We start from the raw sequence: 19461 nt of genomic DNA, 5'->3' as shown, positions 1-19461 counted from the left end.
TTCTGTATATAGAAGTCCAATTGTCCCAGAACCATTTGTTGAAACTTGTCCTCATTGAATTAACTTTGCTCCCTTATCAAAAATCAATTGACCAGGGGCTGGAGATATAGCTTAGTTGGTAGAGTGCTTGCCTCACATGTACAAGGCCCTGGGTTCAATCCCCAGCACGACAAAACAACAAACAATTGACTATAGTTTTAAGGGTTGATTTCTAAACTCTGAATTCTGTTTGGCTTACCTATGACTCTCATTGCTGGTACCATACTATCTCAACTAGCTTTTTAGTAAGTTTTGGAATCAGAAAGTATGTATCCTCAAACTTTGTTCTTTTTGTTTGTTTGTTTCCCCAAGATTGCTTTAGCTATTGTATTTTGTTGTAACTATTAGATCAGTTTGTTAATTTTTGCAAATAAGCCAGTGGGAATTTTGATAGGGAATTATTTTAATCTATAGATAAATTTGGGAAGTAGTGCCATTTTAACACTATTAGGTTTTAACAATCCACAAACATGGGATGTCTTTTCTATTCATTTATGTTTTAATTTCTTCAAACAATGTTTCATAGCTTTTAGACACAATTTTTGTTAAATCTATTCCTAAGTATTCTTTTTAATGTTATTATAAATGGAATTTCTTTTTAAAAATTTTCTTTATGGATATATAGATACACAACTAATTTTCACATATTGAACTTATATCCTGCAGCCTTGGATTCATTTACTATTTAGGTTTTATTTGGTAGATTTCTTAGGAATACCTCTACAAGATTATGTCATCAGAAAATAGAGACAGATTTACTTTCTTTGTGATTATGAGACCTTTTATTATATCTTTTTCTTGCCTAATTGCCTCGGCTAGAACTTCTGGGACTTTTAAATGTAGTAGTGCAAGGGCTAACATTCTTATCCTGTTCTTGACCTTAGAGTGAAAATATTCAGTCTTTTATTAAGTGTCATATTAGTGGTGGGGTTTTCGTAGATGTCCTTTATCAAGTTGAGGAAGTTCTCTTCTATTCCTAGTTTGTTAAGTGTTTTTATCATGAAAAGGTGTTGGATTTGTCAAATGCTTTTTATGTGTATTTGATAGGATCATGTGGGTTTTGTCCACTATTCTATTGACAGGGTATAGTACATTAATTGATTTTCAGATGGTAAGCCAACCTTGCATTCCTGTGATAATATCATCTTTTCTGTGTGCCTCTGTATTTGGTTAGTATTTTGTGGAGGAATTTTTCATCAATATTCAGCAAGAGATAATTAATTGATCTATAGTTTTTTTGTCATTTTGTTGCCATTGTTTTCTTTGTGATGTCCCTTTTTGTTTTGGCATCAGGGTAATATTGGACTTATAGAATGAGTTGGAAGATGTTTCCTCCTCCATTATTATTTGAGAAGAATTTAATTATTTAAATATTTGGTAGAATTCACCAATCTGGTGAACTTATGGTCTTTATCAGTTTACTGTCAACTTGTTTTAGATTAATTCAGATTTTCTATTTCATATTGACTCAGATTCAGTAGTTTGTTTATCTAAGAATTTATCTAAGTTGTCTGATTTGTTAACATAGTTATGTATGTGTCATTTTCTTATTTTTAAATGGAATGAGTAAAGCCCTACATGGCTTTTGCATAGAGTCGATTTGAGGATCAGATTAGGTAATGTTTTTGAAAGTGCTTTGAATTCTGGGTAAATGTAAATTAGTTCTAAATTCTTAATTTTAGAAAAACAGCTTGATTTCACTAGAACAAATTTGAGTTATTTAAAAAAAATTTATTTTCATTTTTCACACTCAGCCTCAAAAGTAGACCAGTGTGGGGCTGGGGTTGTAGCTCAGTGGTAGAGCGCTTGCCTAGCATGCATGAAGCACTGGGTTCGATCCTCAGCTCATCATATAAAATAAAATAAAGGTATTGTGTCCACCTGTAATTTTTTTTAAAAGTAAATATTTAAGAAAAAGTAGATCAGTGTTACCACTCTACAATTTATGAAATTTAACACTTGTGCTGTGCTCCTCTTCTATGAGTGGCATTTCAAAAAAGATATTGTTGCCATTGTTACCAAATGAATATGAACCAAGGTTGTATTGAAAGGAGAATTAAAAAAATGAGTTTTGGATCTTTCCTGTTTGTTGAAAGGTAGCAGAACATAGATCCTATAATACTAGGGTCAAAAGGCACTCAAGCTCTCATCCTAGGCTCTGATCCATTCAGTTTCTAACTGGCACTGAGTGCCACTGTTTCCTTTTTTTTTTTCCTGAGGAAATGCTGAGTTTGCTCCAGTCATTGATTTCCTACCTTGTCCGGTAGTCCGCATCCCTTAGATAACATTGTATTCATTCATCCAACCCATCTTGCTTCTAAATCTATGATAAAGTTTCTTTGAAATACAATCGAGTGGGCTTTCAAATATAAAGCATTATTTTATATAATGCTTTTAGGTATATATATTATTACTTTTCTAAATATAAGGCCAATGCAAAAAAGGAAGTAACTCATTAAAAGAAAGGGAAGTTGAAATACAATCTAGTGGGCTTTCAAATATAAAGCATTATTTTATATAATGCTTTTAGGTATATATATTATTACTTTTCTAAATATAAGGCCAATGCAAAAAAGGAAGTAACTCATTAAAAGAAAGGGAAGTTGGTTATGCAGGAAGTGACCACTTTAGAATCAGAAGTCCAGCACTGGTAGTGTTTTTGTGTAAAAACATGTTTGCTCCATGAGGTGGCAATCACATGAGAAGATGATAGTTATCACCTCACGATTCAGCACTTGCCTGTTATCCAAAGGGGCTCTGAGTGTAGCTTTTGGTTCAAAATGTTAATAAGCCCATGCACTTACTCTGTGGTTCATTTGTGCCAAAGCATGACCATTAGCAGTGGGTTCATGGTTATCTTAAAAAGTATTCTGTGATTTGATTTTAGGGCTCTAGGTCCAGTTTAAACTAATTACAGAGTGCTGACATTGAACATCTGGCTTGGCCCTTTATGTAGAATTTCATTTTACTGTGATATAGTCAATTGCTTTTATGTATTTGTAAAATTTCACTATCAGTGCTAATCTCTTCTACCCGCATTGCTTATCTTTTATATGGCCTTCAGTAGCAGAGAAGGCCTTTGGGCCTGAGTTCAGAAATCTAGGCCTGTGGCTTGGTTCCTAGGGTCCTTTTTATAGTTGTTAGCAGTTCTGTTTTATAGTTGTCACATTATAGTCTCAGGGATTGCATGAAGGTTGAAATCAACTTCTCAAGTGAGATCAGAACAGAGTTATGATGTATGAATAGTTCCAACTGTTGGAGATATCTGGCCTGCATTGTCATATGCATTCCTTATCTTCTGGGTGCCCAGAAGCATGGCACTGGGGGCTTATTCCTAGTGACTAGTCCTCTGCTTCCATCCTGATTTTTCAGATGCCTGCCCCTCAGTGGATATGATGATAAAGAGCAGTGTACTTGACTCTGTATTCCCCTAAACATTGAACCTCCACCCTGACACCCTTCTTTCTTGTTTTATGATTTCACTTGGGCTTTTCGGGTTCATCCTATGATTGAAGAGAAATAAGATTAATGAAGATGGTTCTAGAATGGATTGGGGGACCTCTTTAGCATGGTGAGCTATGACCTCCCTGCCCGTGCTTAGCTAGGTTCCATTGTATGTACACGTGTGAATAAATTCTACCCTTTGGTCTTGGGAGAAGAAGAGGTGGGGCTGGTAATATAATTCCCCCTTATCTCTGGCTTCAGTTACCCAAGATTCACTGGGCAGCAAATCTAGTCCAAATTTCCTTCATAATTTAATGAATAAAAGATTCATTCTTACTATAGATATTAGCAACCTTGGCATATAATTTTTATTTTTTCCTCATTAAGTGAGAACTTTCACCTTTTCACTTGAAGGAATACTCCATGACCTCTCTTTGGCATATCCAGACTGCCAGCATCATTATTCTTACTATTTGGGGCCATATACTAAGTAAAATGAGTGTTAATTTGAGCACAAGCACCGAAGTACCATGACAGATGATCTGATAACTGAGATGCCTGTTCAGATATTTTGAGAGAGATAGATCACATTCACATAATTTTTATTACAGTTGAATGGTCCTTTAATATCCGCAGTGGATTAGTTCCACCTTCTAATCTCATGTTTGTGTTTGATCTTTCTGGTGGCCACCCCCCATCCTGCAGCCAGTTGGATGTTAGATACTGTTTGTGCATTTTAAGGCTGGAAAAAGTCCCAGTGTGTGTATGTCTTTGAGATTCAGGAGGTTCGTCCAGATTTTGGCAGCTTTCTCATTTGTCATAGCAGATGTTTAGAAACCCATAAAAAGGGTCATATGTAACTAAAGGAGAGGAAATGATGGAATGGACAAATCTAAAAGGAGCTGACAGGCAGTATTTCAGAGCTAAAATTATAGAGCTAAAATCTGGGAGGGAAAAATCAAACCAATATTTGAGAACATGCCTCATCTGAAGTGTTTGCACATTATAGTCTCAGGGATTATATGAAGGACGTTGTTTTCCAAGTGGTTGCTTTTACCTTTTCTTAAATGTGATTATGTATCTAAAAGCACCTAACGAAGTAGGTTCTTAATGTTGATTAATTGAAAACTTCTCTGAGTTTCAAAATATTTTGAAATTCCCCCTTTTCTAAGACTTCAAGGCTTTTCATAAATTTGTATTTTAACCCAGTATATTTTCAGCATATATAATCTAGAATGTTAAGCTGTTTGCCTAAATTCTTAAAATCTCGCTATTCCATGCCTTTTCTTTTAAAAATACTATAAAAGAGAGAAGAGAACTCTTATTACATGAAACTCTTATTACATGAAACTCTTATTACATGAAAATAGTCTTTTTATCCTGAATAAGCATCAGAGGCATCTGCTGCTGAAGAGATGTTGTTCCAACCTTAGGTTTGGAAAAGGCTGATTATTGAAAGGAAGAGTTTCATTAACAGCAGCAGAAGTGGAAGTGTTGGTCTATTTTTGGATTTCCTCTGTTTGCTATCTATCTCCAGACCTAATCTCTAACAGGCTGTGTTCACCAAGCCTCCCAGCAGTGCTGAGCTTGTCAGAACCAAACTCATCAAATGCATTCTGGGATGGAGGTTTCCAGCACTCTGGAAGAAGGTTTTTAGGGACTACATGATTTTTATGAAAATGGAAAGGCATAGACAGAGGTAGGTTAGTGACATAACTGCTTTCAGATGAAGAGTAAGGACTGATAGCTATGGCTAGAACTCTGAATTGTGGAGGATGGAGGAACTGGAGCCTCTTGAGAATTTGTGTATTTTACTCTATATTAAAAGTTACTTGTCGTGTGATACAAGAAGTTTAGTTTCTGCTCTAGAGCAGAGCTAGGTGTATGGGTCAGCGGGTTCCAGGACACTTGCTGATATGAAGGCAAATAAAATCTTTCCCAAACATTCCTTTTTAAGTTGTGTGGTTAATTTATGTTCTCACAGCTCCCCAAACTGGTTTAATTAAATGAGCAATCTTCTCCTACCCACTTCCTCCATACTTCTTTTTGGTGACAAGACATTGAACTGAGGTGAGGGTCTCTAGGACTTACATGTAGGACTGGGCATCTGCACTGAGTTGGTCGAGAAATGACAGAGCAGGGTGTCTTTTTGGCAGAGTTCCCCAGCTGTCTGCTCAGGCTGGGGACTGGAGCCAGATGAGGGGTGTCTGTTTTTCTTCCCCATTCCTCCATGGCAGGGCAGCATGTTTTATGATGTAGCAGATACAGCTTCCGTGACATCCACCCAAACATTGCATAAATCTCTCAATCCCCAGCCACTTGACCGATGGATATGAGAACACAGATAACAGTAAGAACAGTATGTGTGGCTGAAGCTGTTTCACACAAAGCCCTTTGGTCTGTTTCTATATCTGGTACTACCCTCTTGGCTATAGAGCTAGGAAGGCAGGTGGGAGTTTAGGAATGGGGAGGGCCTGAGCCCTTCCTTAATCAGTAGAGTCACAGTTGTCCAAGGCAGGTATTGGGGCAGAGTGGGGTTACAACCTTTGCCTTATACTGAGATGTTTCCTCCTTTTTCAATTCCTCCTTCCTCCCCAGCTCTCAGGCTGCCTCCCCTGCCCCTGTGGCCTCCGTTTCTAGAGTTTCAGGTTCTCAGTTTAGTAAAAGCAGGAGAGGGAAAAAGAGGAAGGAGGATCTTAAAGGAGAGGTTAGAGGCTAGAAACTTTGCCCCCCCCCCTTTTTTTTTCCCATGGAGATTAGGACAGACATTAAAGGCTAGGAGAGAGTTGAGTGGAAGAAGATTCTCATAGATTTCCTTCTTTGGGAGGTATGGGATTGATGGTGAAGGAGTTTGGATAAAAAGAGAAAAAGAACCCCAAGAAGTGAATGAATAATGGAATCTAGAAGGAAGGAAAAAAGACTGCTCAGCTTCTGAGATCTGAGTTTTGGTAACACTCTACTTATCCTGACTTCAGAGTTGGCCTTTACTCTTAAGTTTTCTTAAGCCTAAAGGGAAAGAATGCAGTGGTCTTGATTATTAAGGCATCCTGTGAAGGAGAATGATGGTAAATGTTTAGGAATCATGACAGGGAGAGGATAAAGGGAGAGAGAAACTTTTAAGAGGTTCATTTTTCCCCCGTAGTGATCAGGATTTTGCTATACTTGCTGTCACCATCCTACACCCCCACACAACTTTTTTCTCTTTTTAATTTGTTGCTTAAGGTTTGGGGTTTGTTTTTGTTTTTGTTTCTAATTGCAGTACTGTAGATTGAACCCAGGGGCATTAGTACCACCCTCATTGAAGGCTCCAAAATAACAGTTTTACTTCCATTTTGACCCTCTCCCCACCCTTTTTCACACTGCAATTGGAGTGAGCTGTTTAAAATATAAATCTGACTGTATTCCTGTTGCTTAAAACTCTTTGTGGCTTTTTGTTGTTCTTAAGATAAAGCAAGATTCTTGAAATGGCCTATAGGACTCTGCAAGCATGATGCCTTTTTATATTTTTTCCAGCCTCTGGGAATTTAACCTAGGACATTGCCTGCCACCAAGCTATGCCCCCACCCCTTTTAAAATTTTTATTTTGAGGCAGGATTTTGTTAAATTGCTAAAGCTGACCTTGAATTTGTATTCCTCCTGCCTGAGCCTCCTGTGTCACTGGGATTATGGGTTTGTGCCACCACACCTTGCTAATTCAGTTATCATTTAATCAATGTCTGTCTTTCTGTGAGAAGAGAGACCTCACTGGTTTTGCTTGCTATTGTATTGCCAGTGCTTAGGATAGATCTCAATTCACACACACACAAACTCACATATTTGTTAAATTACCCAGTGAATCCATGAAAGAAAAGGGCAGGTGAACCATCCAGAAAACATGAATACAGATTATAATGTAGAGTCTCACCATTTAATTGTTATAAAACTTTTAAATATTTAGAGTCTTGAGACTATAAAAGGACGCTCAGGCCCCTTCTTTTTATCAATAGGAAACTGAGGCCCAGATTGCTAAAGTGACTTGAAAAAGTCCCCAGGCTGTTTAACAAAAAACCAGTACTATTGCTCAGATCCTCTGACCACTAATCCAAACATTCTCTGTGGTTGAGTCATGGCTCTTCATACATTTTCAGAAGGAATACAGAAGCAAAGAATTAGAAAAAACCTTAGGGGAACTGAATTGGCCTTACTGGAAACCATTCTTTACCATATCTGAGGGATAGGGTGCTCATTTTAACAGTTGTCCACATAGTGCTTATTTTGTCTTTGATGTGACAATAATTCTAATCCCTTTTACCTCAAGTAACCCTTAAAATATTCAAAGACTCTATTAATGTTTGTTGTTTTCTGGGCTAAATATCTTAGATTAGTTGTTTATAGACACAACCATCTTGACTTAATGTGCATCTAAGGGCCTTCATATTTGTTCATGATTTTTTTTAAGATGAGGAATTCAAAACTAAACTCAAATGAACTGAATTCACAATACCAGATATCATGTGATCAGGAAGACTATAGGAAACTACAGTAGTCTCTACTTTCCACAATTTTACCTACACTACTGTGGTCAACCATGGAACAAAAATATTAAATGGCAAATTTCAGAAATAAACAACTCATAAGTTTTAAAATATGTGCCATTCTGCATAGTGTGATGAAGTTTTGAGCTATCCCACTCTGGTTGCCCTGAAATGGCTCATACCTTTTTTATCACTTGGTTCCTGTCTAATTTCTCATACTTGGAGTGCTTGTGTTCGGGTTACCCTTGTTTTACTTAATAATGGCCCCAAAACATAAGAGTGGAGATACTGGTAATTTGTATATGCCAGAGAAGAGCTAAAGTGCTCCTTTAAGTGAAACGGTGAAAGTTCTCTGCTTAATAAGAAAGAAAATTCTAAGTTGAGGTTGCTAAGATCTGTGGTAAAAACGAATCTCTTGTGAACTTGTGAAGAGAGAAACATACATTTGTGCCAGTTTTGCTGTTGTATCTTAAAGTGCAAAAGCTACAGCAACACTATGTGATAATTGCTTAGATTAGATGAAAAAGATGTTGAATTGTGGGGTTTGGTACTGTCTGTGGTTTCAGGCATCCACTGGGAGTCTTAGAACATATCCAGGGAGAAGACCAGGACTACTGTATTTGTTCTGACCCTCAAGAGATGCTTTAATATACATATATGGTTTGGTGGCCAGGCCTTGGGGTTTGGACAGACTTTGGTTTGTATACTGATTAAGGGCTGTTGTCTAGATTCAATAAAATAATCCAGGTGAGCTCTTAGTAGTCCATTTGCTGGTTCATACAAATCTCAGTGCATTTTACTTACTATTTTTGTCACTGATGTTGTCAGTCTAAATTGAAAGAATGATTCTCTAAAAAACAATGACATTTATTCGGGAATAGTGGAGCATTACAATGTGAATACACATGCCATAGTCATTGAGACAAAGGAAATGTTTAAAAGCAAAAGTGAGGAAGATTACCTCAGATGTTTTCAAACAATAATCCTTGGCTGCAGTGATTAATAATGGGACTTTTATATATAATTGGATAGGCTCTTTTAACTGAACCAGGTGCACGTATTTGACACACATAAATATTTACAGTCCTGAGGTTTGCTTTTGTTTGTTTTGGAGTTTTTTTATACTAGGGATTGAACCCAGGGGTACTCTACCACTGAGTCACATCCCCAGCGCCTTTCGATTTTCATATTGAGACAGGGTCTCACTGAGTTACTTAGGACCTTGCTAAATTGCTGAGGCTAGCCTTGAATTTGTGATCCTCTTGTCGTAGCCTCCCCAGCTGCTGGGATCATTGTCATGCCCCATTCTGCCATCCACCCTGCTTGCAGCCCTAAGTTTCTGATAGTATGTTTTTATTATTGTTTGTCTTCCTTTTCCTCTTATCAACACAGGTAAAAAATAGTATCATGTTCACAACAGTTCATGTATCTGGAGAGAAATAATAGAATCAGCACCTGGGTGAAATAGCACACTTTAAAATGTTGTTGTTGAAGACTGGAATGTTGCTCAGTGGTAGAGCACTTGCCTAGCATGTGGGGTGTCCTGGGTTCAATCTCCAGCTTTCTAGTCAATCCATCCATTATAAATAAGTAAATTATAAAATAAAATCTCAGGGCTGGGGTTGTGACTCAATGATAGAGTGCTCACCTAGCGTGCTTGAGGCATTGAGTTCAATCCTCAGCACCACATTAATGTAAAATAAAGATGTTGTGTTCACTTAAAACTAAAAAATAAATATTAAAAAAATTAAAATTAAATCTCATTAAAACTTCATGTATGTAATAGTACGCATTCATGAAGTTTTAATGAGCATACATGAAGTATGTATGTTCTTTGATATTCTATTATTATTTCAGATATCTGAGTCACAGGGTATGGTCATGCATTGCATGCCTGTAATCCCACTAGTTTAGGAGGTTGAGGCAGGAGGACCTCAAGTTTAGTTCCAGCCTCAGCAACTTAGCAAGACCCTAAACTATTTATTTATTTATTTATTTATTTATTTTTAAAGAGAGAGAGAGTCGGGGGGAGACTTTTAATATTTATTTATTTATTTTTTTAGTTATCGGCGGACACAACATCTTTGTTTTGTATGTGGTGCTGAGGATCGAACCCGGGCTGCATGCATTCCAGGCGAGCGCAATACCGCTTGAGCCACATCCCCAGCCCCAACCCTAAACCATTTAGATAGATATTGCTTCAAAACAAAAAACAAAAGGGACTGAGGATGTAGCTTAGTAATAAAGTGCCCTGGGTTTAATTCCCAGTACCAAAAAAACCAAAACCAAAAAACTTCATGTGTAATGCAATTTAGTTTAAAATTTTGTAATTATGAAAACTGCAATACTATACAACATAAAATAATTGAAACCTATTATATACCCATCCCTAGATAACAGCTATCAAGATTTTGCCATATTAACTTCCTTCTTTAAAAATTTCTTTTGAAATATGTTAAAGCAAATCCCAGATATCAAGCATTAAGGGTTTATTAAGATTACAGTATTAATAATAAATAAATATTTTAAGACAAAACTTAAATTGGACATTTTCAAAATATTCAAAACATCTCTGCGGAGTATGATTTGTTTGCCACTACCCACTTGCAGTCCAAAAGAAATTGTGAAAAAGATGTGTGAATGCTTTAAAAAATAATTTCAGCAATGCTCAGATCTTTCATCCTGGATTAGGATTAGGAGGTAGGAATTGCAGATCATCTATCTCTTGGGTTTTCTTTTTTAAATCATGTTTTCACTGATTCTATTATTACTTCAGATATATGAGTCAGAAAAGCATTTAGTTTGTGCTTTATAAATATTTCATCATTTACACTTTCTAATATTTGCTTCATTTTTTTCTAGTAAAACCCAAATTAAGAAAAATCTTATTTTTCACAAGTGATCTAGAGAATTCCTGACCTAGCCTAGAGATAGAAGTCCTAAAGAAGAAATAACATTGATTTAAAGTTTGCATTTTAGTTAAGAAAGAGATATTTGTTTTTAAAGCCATTTTTGTATCTACTTTTCCAAATTTGCTTTTTTATTTAGTTCTTTTGGTTTTAACACCTAGGGTGTTTGAGCTGGTGTTTTGTTTTGTTCGTTTGCTTTTTAAACAGTCTATTTAATTCTGTTCTGTAGAATAGGTAATACTTGTGTTTTTAATGTCCTAAGTTTCAGTTCTACTTATTGTATAAAATTGTAACCCTGGAACTGTCAGGCTGGACCTGTGAACTATATCCATAGTGACCTGCCTCCCTTCAACTAGGTTATTGGTATCTGAAGATTCCTCCAAACCAGTTTTAACCTATAAAATGTTATCATCACATAATAGGCATTGCAGTAGATCCTTGCTCTACTTATCCTTCTTCTAAATGGCTGTATTCTTGGTATAATTGTTACTCATATCACTTGGATAATGCACATAGGTAATTTGGGATAAGAAAAGTTATTTTAGAGTGTAGTTTCTTTTCAGGCTGCACCGCCATCCTGGCTGAACTTTAGAGATGCTTAATAAAAGTGAAGAGGGAAGAAAGAGCTTGCCATTTGTCTATGTGAATTCAGGTAGTACAGAATATTTACCAATGCCAGAATTATATTTAATAGATGACTTTTGTTTTGTTTTAGAATCACAAGAAGCTGATGAACACCTGGTAGCAGAAGTGGTTAAAAAATGTTCATCTGAGACTGGTTTTAGATCTTCAGCAAAAGAAGAGCCACATCTGGCCATTGATACTCACTCAGTCAAGGATGTCAAAGAAGAACCTCAACATGATGTTAGCAAAATTTCAGTAGTGAGACCATTTTCAATAGAAACCAAGAATTCCATAGATATCTCTGCAGCTCTTGGAACAAAGGCAGCCCATGGTGGTGTAACCTTAGTCTCAGGTGAGGCTTTGTCCTCCTGTGCTCCAGAAGCCACCCAGGACAAGGCAATGACAGATGGCAGCATGGGGGTTACGCTTGATGCATCTTCAGAGGCTGATTTGAAAGCTGAAAGCTCTTGTCCAGAGCCTGTGGCCAGCAGAAGCAAGCTGAGAAAGCCCAAACCTATCTCCCTAAGGAAGAAAATAACTGGGGGAACGTTCTCAGAAACGGAAACTGTCATGGAAGGCGCACTTCTCACCAAGGCACCATTCAATCCCATTGAATTGGATAAGAGCACACATCCTTCTTTGCTAGGAGATGCTGGAAGCCAGAAATCTCTCCCTGACGTTAACGAAACTTCAGGCACTCTCAGTAGTGACACCAATGACTCCAAGGTTGAGCTGCAGGAAGAGTCAAGGAGTTCATCTCTCAAACTTGAATTTGATTTCACAGAAGACATGGAGAATGTAGAGGCCAGGAAAGCCCTTCCAAGGAAACTTGGCAGGAAACCCGGTAACAGACTGACTCCCAAGACACCAAAAGATGGCCTCAGTGAGCCAGTAGGTGTAGAGCAGCCTGCAGACCCAGCAGCCAGAGACGCCCCTCTCTCCCAAGTGTCTTCTAAGCTAGAGCTTAGTCAGTGGGATCACCCCAGTTTTAATCCCTTTGGGAGCCACTCCATTCTACAGAACTCCCCACCCCTCTCCTCTAAGGGCTCCTACCACTTTGACCCAGATAACTTTGATGAATCCATGGATCCCTTTAAACCAACTATGACTTTAACAAACAGCGACTTTTGTTCCACCACTGGTAATCATGTTAATGACATCTTAGAGTCACCCAAGAAGGCAAAGTCGCGTTTAATAACGTGAGTGACAGTGGGTGCTGGGTGTTGTGTTTTGTGTATCTCTTGAGTTTGGCAGCCAGCTGCTTTTGGTTTTGGTGAACCACTTATCTTTGAGGTGCAGCAGGGCAGACACAAAGCTTATAACTTTATGCTGCAACCTTTACTATATTGCTTAACTCCTGTGTAGAATCAGAAACTCTGTAGAGATTTCCTTTGTAGATTTCTGCCTTATTTCCGAATCCTCAGCTTATTTGGCTAAACTTTCTCTCCCCTCTCCCTATATATTTTTTATTATTAAATCAGATAAAAATTTGATGGTTTTCAGAAATCCTTGCTGGGAAGAATTCCAAGCCTACAAATACCTGTCTAGGTCAATTACTTGCAAAATGGTTCTTGTGGAATCTTTTTACTTAAACAGAAAGTAGAAACTTATTTTTGTTTTTTGGAAAACTACCATAAAAAGTTGGTGAGAATTCTTGTCTCTATGTATAGTTTCTGGTTCATTGGCAAAAAGGCAAATTTCTGATAAGAATTTTTTTTTTTTTTTTGAGAGCAAAGTAACAGGATTTATTAGAGTAATAGGAAGGAAGCAGAGTTCCCAAAGAGGGAAGGTCCCCAAGACCGGAATACCGAAAAGTGGCTACTATCTAGGGGTTCATATAGATCTACAGGTTTAAGGAAATCAGCCCCTGCCAATCCTGGGTAAGGCACTCAGTGTCCACGAGATATTCATGCAGACTTTGGTCCAATCAAAATATCAACCAGGGGCTGGCGATGTGGCTCAAGTGGTAGCGCGCTTGCCTGGCATGCGCAGGCCACTGGGTTCGATCCTCAGCACCACATAAAAATAAAATAAAGATGTTGTGTCCACCAAAAACTAAAAAATAAATATTTAAAAAAAATATCAACCAGGCATTTTTCTTTCTTTGGAGAGGCAGAGACCCCAGTCATGTAGGTCCTGATTTGAAAATAGCCTTTTTATAAGTTTCTTAGCAAATATCTGTAGGTGCTGTTTGCTTTACTGCCCAGGAAGTTATCCAGGGGTTCCCTGATAAGAATATTTTAAATGATCAGTTAAATCTGAGTAAATTAGTCTTTTGTCATGTGTTCCTCCCACCTTCCTCATTTCTCCCGGGATACCTGGATAGACTTTTGCATGTCTTTGGAGTATCTGGAGTGATTCCTCTGGTGATATTCCATGTCAAGCTTCAGTTTAACTTTGTTATAGGATTACCTTATCTCACTAGTTAAATTGAATAAGTGACAGTTATAATCCTTTGTAACCCTGTGGCATTTTACTAAAAGTTAGACATAAAGAAGGACTAACAAAATGGAGGATGAAATGTGAAAAGGGAGTATGAGAAGTATACCATATTTGTAGTTTTCATGAGATAAGTTGCAGAAATGCTTGTCAGCGTTACTATGACTTATAAGAAAAACACCAGGTGGTGAGTTACACTGGAAAGGAAAATATATACAGAGGTTTAAAGAGAGCAGGTATCGGGCTAGGTTGTGGCTCAGCGGTAAACAATCACCTAGCACATGTGAGACCCTGGGTTTGATCCTTAGCACCACATAAAAATAAATAAATAAAATAAAGATATTGTGCCCAACTGCAACTAAAAAATAAATATTAGAGAGAGAGAGAGCAGGTATCCATTTCGAGACTAAAGAGGTTGAGGAATGTAGACGTTAGTTCTTCCACAGCCCTCTAGCATGTCTAAGAGGAATGAAATACCATTAGTAGCTCTGGATTTGTTCTGTGATTACATATGAACAGTTAAATGATTATTGAAAAATATTATTGATGGGTATCTACACAGTTTACTTTTGTGGCTTTTAAGGTTAGGTACCTCTGTGTAGATCACACTTGGGGCATGTATTGGGCATGTTGCCACCTTGATACTTCCTCCTCTAAATATGAGAAGCTTCTGCGTAAGAAGTCACTTGGGAGCCTTCTTTTCAGTTACATACTGAAGTATGTATATAGCCAGTGCATTCACGTTAATGGGACTAAATCTGGGCCAAAGAGGGGAAATTTTATTATATGCTTTATGTTCAGTACCAGGAACCACCCTCCCTTGAGTTCTACTATCTTCCCTCGGTAGCCTTTTCTTCCTATTCTGTTTTCATTAAATGAACTTCTCAATCTAATATACCTTTATATATATATATGTTTTTAAAATTCTTGTACAATCAAAACTCCCATTTTCTTTCTTCAACAAAGCAGTGCTAGCCAGCTTTTTAGAAAAGCTAGGATTTTGGTTAGCAGGGCCCTTTATTTGTAGGAAAGACTGAAAATATAACATTTGGTGGTAGCATCTAGTGGATAGTTTTGCATGGCATTCAAAAAGACATGTACAAGAGCTGGGCATGGCGGTGTACTCCTGCAATCCCAGCAACTCAGCAGGCTGAGGTAGGACAATCATGAGTTCAGAGCCAGCCTCAGCAATTTATCAAGGTCCTAAGCAGCTTAGTGAGACACAGTCTCAAAATAAAACAAAACAAAACAAAAAAAGGTCTGGGGATGTGGCTCTGTGGTTAAGTGCCCCTGGGTTCAGTGCTTGTACGCGCCCCCCCACCTCCAAAAAAAAAAAAAAAGATGCATAAGATTGGCTTCTGGATTCCTCTAAAAAATGGAGACACCAGAATATGAGCGGAATTTTGCTGACCAAATAAGATAAATTATGTGAACTAATTTTCAGCTTCTTAGTGATAGATACCTATTGTAGAGATATCTGGATATCTTTTCAACTGTATTTTTGTTTGCCTTTGATCTGGATGACTTGACAGTTTAGAATAAACATGCTCAGTAGTGAAATATTGTTTTTAAACATTTACACATATTTGGAAAGTTTACTTCTCATCTATAAATTGAGTATGTGGCATTTCTCAGTATACCATTCTCTAACTCCATTAGACATGAGGTGCTATTGGTCTTTCACTCACTAGTGCTAACTTTCATGAAGATGTCATTTTTAATTTGTATCTCACCTCATAGAAAGTACTATGCAACTTTTACATTTACCAGAATAAGATAAATATTCTAGTCTTCACATGATTTTTTTCTACATCTGTCTGTCTCTTTCCTGTCTCTAATTTTGTTGGTGCATCAGGACTACTGAGCAAGTGAAATTTCTCTGTTTTCTGTTGTAAGTACTTTTGCTGTTGTTTCTGTTTGTCCCTGGGACTGTTGGCAGTTTCCTCTCCCACTCCTGCTCCAACTATCTTTCCATAGCATGTTGGCTTCTATTTTTGAGTTTGATCTTTTGATTATTATTATTTTGCATTTCATTTGCCACTTCATAAGTCAGCTTAGCATTGCAATTGTATGTACCTAAAGGAGTAGAGATGCCCTACCCACCTTAGGTGCGAGAGCTTACGCCCCCGGCTTGGCACACGTCATGTGGCGCTTTAAATACCAAGAGCTGGCTTGACCTTAGGATCATCACAGCAGTGGTTTGAGAGACTGCTCTGCTATTTAATGTTGTAAATAATTGGATTTTTTTGATAGGATAAGGCTGCTGACTTGGAGCAGGTAATTATTTTACTGATAAATTTTATTGAGTCAACTCAAGTTTGGTGGCAGTGGGTAGCACTTAGACATTAGGGAAAGAAGACCATGAACAAAGTGGTTGTGCACATTGTATTACTTTATGTGCTTGTTTTAAAATTTTTTTCCCCACCAAAGAAAAGCAAGTTCTAAATCTTTTATTGGTCAGCGTGGTATTTTTACTGATATTTTTCAGTTCATTAAAACAGAGCAGAATCTGAATTAGTCCTGTGATCACAAATTATGTGCTAGTCTAAAAATAACAGGTGGTCCCAAGTTTTCCACTGTTCTGGACTTTGTATAGTACATGGTGTTCATCTTTTATCTTACTCCTTAATAAGAATGATAACAATTAATTAAAATACTTTCATACCTTGTTTACCACAGTTCTTTTCTGTAAGCACCTAGGTCTAGACTGGAGCTGTCTTATGAGGCTTCTGTTGGCTTTTAGTGCAATAAAGAATTTTCAAAGAATCTCGTCCAGCGTGATGATTTTTCTGGTAAGCGTCAATGCCTAGTGAGTAAAGACAAGAAGAACCAAATGTCTAGCTGCAAGGCTATCTCATCTAAAAGGATTTTGGTGGTGTATAATTAAAGATAGTAGGGGTCAGAGTACTGATGTTTGACAACACACAGAAACAAGGGAAGTGGTCTTTTCAAACAAGGAACCCAGCAGTCTTTCTTTGCTCACCCTGTGTCTTTGGAGAAGATTCAGAGGCAGCAAAGCTGTCTCTACATCTCTACCGTGCAGGTGTATGATTTGTGTGGTGCTGTATGCTTTGCTTTTCTCTGCACACACTGCGCTTTGCTTCATCTCATACCTTGAAAGTTGGCATTGTGATTCCAAACTGTCCTGTTGGTCTTTTTTCTCTTTCCAGGAGTGGCTGTAAGGTGAAGAAATACGAAACTCAGTCTCTTGCTTTGGATACTTGTTCTCAGGTAAGACTGTGCCTGTCACCAGAATGTCTCTTAGACCTATAGTCCCTTGACTAGAGTTTGCATCCTCTGGAGGAAGTTCATAGACATTTTCTAGTGGTTGTCTGAGTACTCATCTTTAAGAAAACTAATTTTTAGATCCTTAATGTCCTAAAATCATCTGGGAAGTTCTCTGAAGACAAGGGAACTCTCACAATGACCCTTTTTTATTTTTACCTTTTAGAAAAAATTCCCACTCTAAATCGTAGAAGGATGTTCACCACAGTGTGTGAAAAACTTCCAGGGCACCAAAGGGAAGATTTGAAATATTGGTGTAGGTTCTCAGATAGTAATTGGCTTTACTAACTGAATAATAATTTGTTTAAGTCAGGTGGTTTTCCAGTTTATTGCTTTCAACAAAATAGGATCTGAGTTGTCAGCTGATAGATAAGTATTGATGATAGAATCTTTTGGCACATAACTTGGGAGAGGATTCAGAGATTTGAAAGATTTCTATTACAAAACTTTTCTTTAGCTTTATGTTTCTATGTATGTAAATAAGGTTGATCATTGATTTATTAATTTAGAAACCAGGAACAAAATTGGTGCTGACACTTACTTCATTCTAGCAATAAATAATATCCATTGTGACTACATGAAGTAATTGGAAGCAAAAAAAATCAGGTTTATCTGATTGCAATGAGATGCTTTTTTAAACTTTATTTCAGCATAACTATAGTTACAGAAATATATTCATATTTAATAGATCAATTTAAGTTTAACTCATCCTATATGATTTGGACCAGAAATTTGATGTGTAGCTTAAAAAATTAAGAAAGAGGTGGAGGGATTACAATATGAGTTATTTTGTTCTTAATCTATTACAAATGTATGAAAGTCCCTCCTTCAAATTTTACCAAAGCAGGCAGCAAGAACAATGAAGAAAAAATTTAAAGTTGAAGAGACAAAGGAAAAATTTTTTAAATTTTACAAGGAACCTTTAAAAGATTTTCAGTCATATAAGTATATTTCACTGGGTTATTTTTTGATGGAAGTGGAGTGGAATACAAATTCAGAAAGAAGAAAGAATAATATGAATTTCTGACCACTGGAAAACTTGTTTAGGTAGCTTTAAAATGAGTCACCAGATATCAAATCAGAGTTTTGTTTTTTATTAGTATATTTTTTTAGTTGTAGAGTAAATTGCATTAGACAAGATCAGTAGTTAGACTATACCATATATTGCAACCACTGCAGTTATTTAAAGACAATTATCTTAAAGATATTTGTTATTAATTATTTAAAGATACTTTTTTGTGCTGAAAACTTTTTAGGTGAGACTTAAAAACACAATGGGGTGCGTGAGTTTTTTAAAAATTAGGAGGTATCTGAGCAAGAAATTTTGTGAAAACCACTGCTTTAAATCTCTGTTTGCCTATAAATTTAGGCTAGAAAAATCTCGATTTTTCAAACCTTGGACTCAAATTACAAAAGCTAGGTTCTAGAAAATACAGCATTTCACAATTGAAAGACTCCAGCAGTCTTCTGGCTCTGGACCTGGCTGTGCAATTAACTCCATTGTATTGGGGCCACTTGCTCCATTCCTGAGGTGTCACTTTTCCCCATTTTTGCCACTTTTTTTTCTCTTAAGAATATATGCATATATACTAAAAAAATGGATACAGTACCTTTATTTTGTTTGTTTTTATGTAGTACTTGGGATCAAACCCAGTGCCCACACGTGCTAGGCAAGCACTCTACCAAAGAGCCTCAACACTTTGCCTTTTTAATAGATAATGTCTTTATTGCTTTTCCCAGGATGAAGGAGTAGTGATCTCCCAGATTTCAGACATTTCCAATAGGGATGGCCATGCTACTGATGAGGAGAAACTGGCATCCACATCATGTGGTCAGAAACCAGCTGGGGCCGAGGTGAAAGGTGAGCCAGAGGAAGACGTGGAGTACTTTGAATGTTCCAATGTTCCTGTGTCTACCATAAATCATGCGTTTTCATCCTCAGAAGCAGGTATGGAAGCATATCTTCATCTTTGTTATGTACGTAAGCATAGAAATGCCTGAAAGTCTAAAAGTAAGAGATGCCTTAGATAAGAGAACTGGGTCACTTGATGGATAGATTTAGAATGCTTATCTACACTTTGCTTTATCTAGAAAAGAGATACAGGAAAGTGCTTATGGAAGTACTATGGACTTATGGACGAGTGTGGCAGTATGTTCAAGAGAAATTATTGCTTGAATTTTCTTATGACTTTGTGTTAATGTTGGCC

At 37.1% G+C, this 19461-nt stretch overlaps 1 protein-coding gene across 19 annotated transcripts in view; it reads left to right on the top strand.

Moving 5' to 3' along the window:
* The window catches only part of Tacc1 (transforming acidic coiled-coil containing protein 1), a 114710-nt gene that overhangs the window by 67854 nt on the left and 27395 nt on the right, over nt 1-19461 (top strand). For 12 of the 19 annotated variants that reach the window (XM_076853833.1, XM_076853830.1, XM_076853828.1 and 9 more), the window contains 3 exons: nt 11622-12729; nt 17140-17200; nt 18995-19202. In XM_076853833.1, coding sequence (XP_076709948.1) covers nt 11622-12729; nt 17140-17200; nt 18995-19202 — 1377 coding nt within the window. The remainder of the gene's footprint in view (nt 1-11621; nt 12730-17139; nt 17201-18994; nt 19203-19461) is intronic. The other 7 variants (XM_076853840.1, XM_076853839.1, XM_076853837.1 and 4 more) reach the window with 3 other exon arrangements.

Source organism: Callospermophilus lateralis, chromosome 4 (assembly GCF_048772815.1).
Source record: "Callospermophilus lateralis isolate mCalLat2 chromosome 4, mCalLat2.hap1, whole genome shotgun sequence".
NCBI lineage: Eukaryota > Metazoa > Chordata > Mammalia > Rodentia > Sciuridae > Callospermophilus > Callospermophilus lateralis.
The sequence above is the reverse complement of the archived record's forward strand: the minus strand, read 5'-3'. Positions and strand labels throughout refer to the sequence as shown.